The sequence below is a fragment of the Penaeus monodon genome, chromosome 25 (genome assembly GCF_015228065.2).
Source record: "Penaeus monodon isolate SGIC_2016 chromosome 25, NSTDA_Pmon_1, whole genome shotgun sequence".
Lineage (NCBI taxonomy): Eukaryota > Metazoa > Arthropoda > Malacostraca > Decapoda > Penaeidae > Penaeus > Penaeus monodon.
The window spans coordinates 32,233,594-32,236,156 of record NC_051410.1 but is presented as its reverse complement, the minus strand read 5'-3'; the positions used below and the strand labels follow the sequence as shown (position 1 = coordinate 32,236,156).

Here is a 2,563-nt window from a genome sequence, read left to right as displayed (position 1 = left end):
ACGTGCGTTTTCATATGAGCAGAACACGGCGCCTAAGAGGCTCAGGTGAGACTGAACCCTAGGCCATTGTAAACCCTTCCTGACCTGACTTAGGGCGAGTGGCGTGAGAGTGGACGGAGGTCATGGTAATGAGGTTGTCGCTTACTCTGACGTGAACTTCAAAACAACGCAAGAGATGATGACAGTCACAGGAAGCCAAGCGTAGACGGCGTAAACATGCCTCACTGTGCTTGCTGCTTACGCCTCATTTTCATTCATCGCATGGTTTTGTATAACATTTTGGTAAAAACTCGGCTCTAATATGACTTGACAATCTTATTGTAAGCGTGTAACTTGTCATTGTAGGCAGTGAACATATATGTAAGTACTAAAAGTTAATTAATAAAAAAAAAAGTTCATGTTAAAAAACTGTAATAAAATGTAATTAACTTGTATGTAATAAAATGTCCAAAATCCAAGATGCACTGCGAAGTTTATTATCTTAATAAATTTCTTTTAGTTACCCATCTTCGTACCGCTTACAGGTCTCCGTTTTCTATTATCAAACTCAGTTCTCGCGAGCTTCCCACTTTCTATGACAGCCCGTAGCATGAACAGTTTAGTATACCCTACACAAAGAAAACTGAAGGTTCTACTGTTCAAAAAGCTCCTACATATCGTACATCTACACTCCATTACCTGTATGTAATATCATCGACTAATCTGTAAGGAACAAAAATATCGCAAAAGAAAACGCCTGCCTTCCTCTGGGTGGGCGAATCAGATATTATCGTGCCTTGTATACACTGTCAAGATGCTTGTTTATTTACCAGAGGTCGCAGCCGCTAGTGAATGTAAAGCCCTGCTGATTTTTGCGATAAGTCGACTTAAATATATGAAGTTTCACACGAACTTTATTTAACTATTTAATTTCACAAACTTCCATGGTAATATAATTTAGTCATTCTACTATGATATTCTCCTTCCGTCCTCACCGCTAATCAAACTAATCGCTGTGTAACTTAAAAACATTTGGATATCTAATCGATCGTCAAAGATACAGAAAGACCAAGCTTGTCATCTTACAGAAAACCAAATCCGGTATGACTAAAATAAAATGCCAGACACATTTCCATCGTCCTCGCAGTGCACAAGAAGACGAGGCCAGGTGTCTGCTGCCGAGGTACTCACCAAGCAAGGCCCGGAGCTTCGTGTCGAGGAGCAGGTGAGGGGCGTAGTCCTTGGACAGCTGATCACAGTCGATTTCTTCCTGGTACCGCGTTCGCCCGTAGCCCAAGACCACAATGTTGGACTTGTCTGCTGACGAGGACGTAGGAGACATGGAGGGCGACGTCACTGGGAACGAGGGGGTGCTGTTCGTGACAGTGGAGGAAGTGGTGGAGGAGGAGACGGTGGTGGTAGTTGCGGAGGAGATGGTGGTGGTAAGTGTGGAAGACGCCGTTGTGGAGGCTGAGGAGGAAGGGAACGAGGGAGCCTTGGAGGTGGTGGGCGAGAGAGGCGACGTGGGAGATAAGGGCGTGGGCGAGAGCGAGGATTTGGACGAGAGAGACTTGGTGGAGAGCGGAGACTTGGGCGAGGACGGCGCCTTGGGGGTGCTGAGCAAGGGCCTGGGCGAGGGCTCCTCCGTCACGGTGGCCGGGTGGGCGGTGACGGGGCCATCGTGAGGCACCGGGGACGTGGGTGAGGATGGGGCCGCGGGCGTGCTGTTGGCGGGGGCGGCGGGAGGACTAGACAGGTACGTGGGAACCTCACTGACGCTGCTGGCGCGGGAGTGCGTGGACGTGGGCGTCTCCGTGAGGCTCGTGGAGCGGCACAAGGACTCGGTTACACTGGTAGATCGACTAAGGGAATCACTTATGGCGGCGATGCGGTTCAATGACTCGCTGACGCTTGAGGTCGAGGGAAGGTGCAGCGCCTCTTGGGACACGCTTCCGGACATGGCTGCCGCTGCCGCCTCCTCCTTGTTGAGTGGATCCGCGAGGCTGGTGGCGCGGGTTATGGGTCGCGGGGAGCTAGAGGTCGCGTCGCTGGAGGTCGTGGCAGTGGCGGGGGGCGAGGGGGACGAGAGGGGAGGGCGGTGCAGGGAGTCCAGCGACGTCCGCCACGAATGCGCTGGACTGAGCTTCGCGGGCGAGGCTGGGGAGCCACTGCGACCCGAGGTGAAGGACGAGCCGGCGCCGCCGCTGGCCAGGGAGGTCGTGGAGCCCTCGCTGGCGAGAGAGCGCAGAGCCGTCGAGGAGGAGAGCGAGGGCGACGACTGAGATGGGTGCAGCGGGCGAGGCGCATTCTCCTTGTTGTCGGAACTGTGAGAAGCCTCCTGCGTGTGGGCGTGGGCGCGTCGAGCCTTGAACGCCCGCAGTTCCTCTGCTGTGAAACTGACGGTCGTTGATGTAGACCGCGCGTGGCCTGCCCAACCTGCAATATCAGGATGTAAGAATTAGTTTTGCATAAATTCTGAGAAAAACACACACACAATTCTACAGAGGGCATCAGCCAGGCTGACCCAGGCCAGGCAGAAAGAATTCTAAATAAACCTCTGTCAACATTCTTGAGCGCAAGTGGA

The 2,563-nt window shown here is 52.6% G+C and overlaps 1 protein-coding gene across 1 annotated transcript in view; it reads right to left on the bottom strand.

Moving 5' to 3' along the window:
* LOC119589149 (mucin-12-like) overlaps window positions 1–2,563 on the bottom strand; it is a gene marked incomplete at its 5' end in the record, with an annotated part of 115,175 nt that overhangs the window by 13,640 nt on the left and 98,972 nt on the right. Inside the window, 1 exon segment of the mRNA XM_037937724.1 lies at window positions 1,171–2,415. Coding sequence (XP_037793652.1) covers window positions 1,171–2,415 — 1,245 coding nt within the window.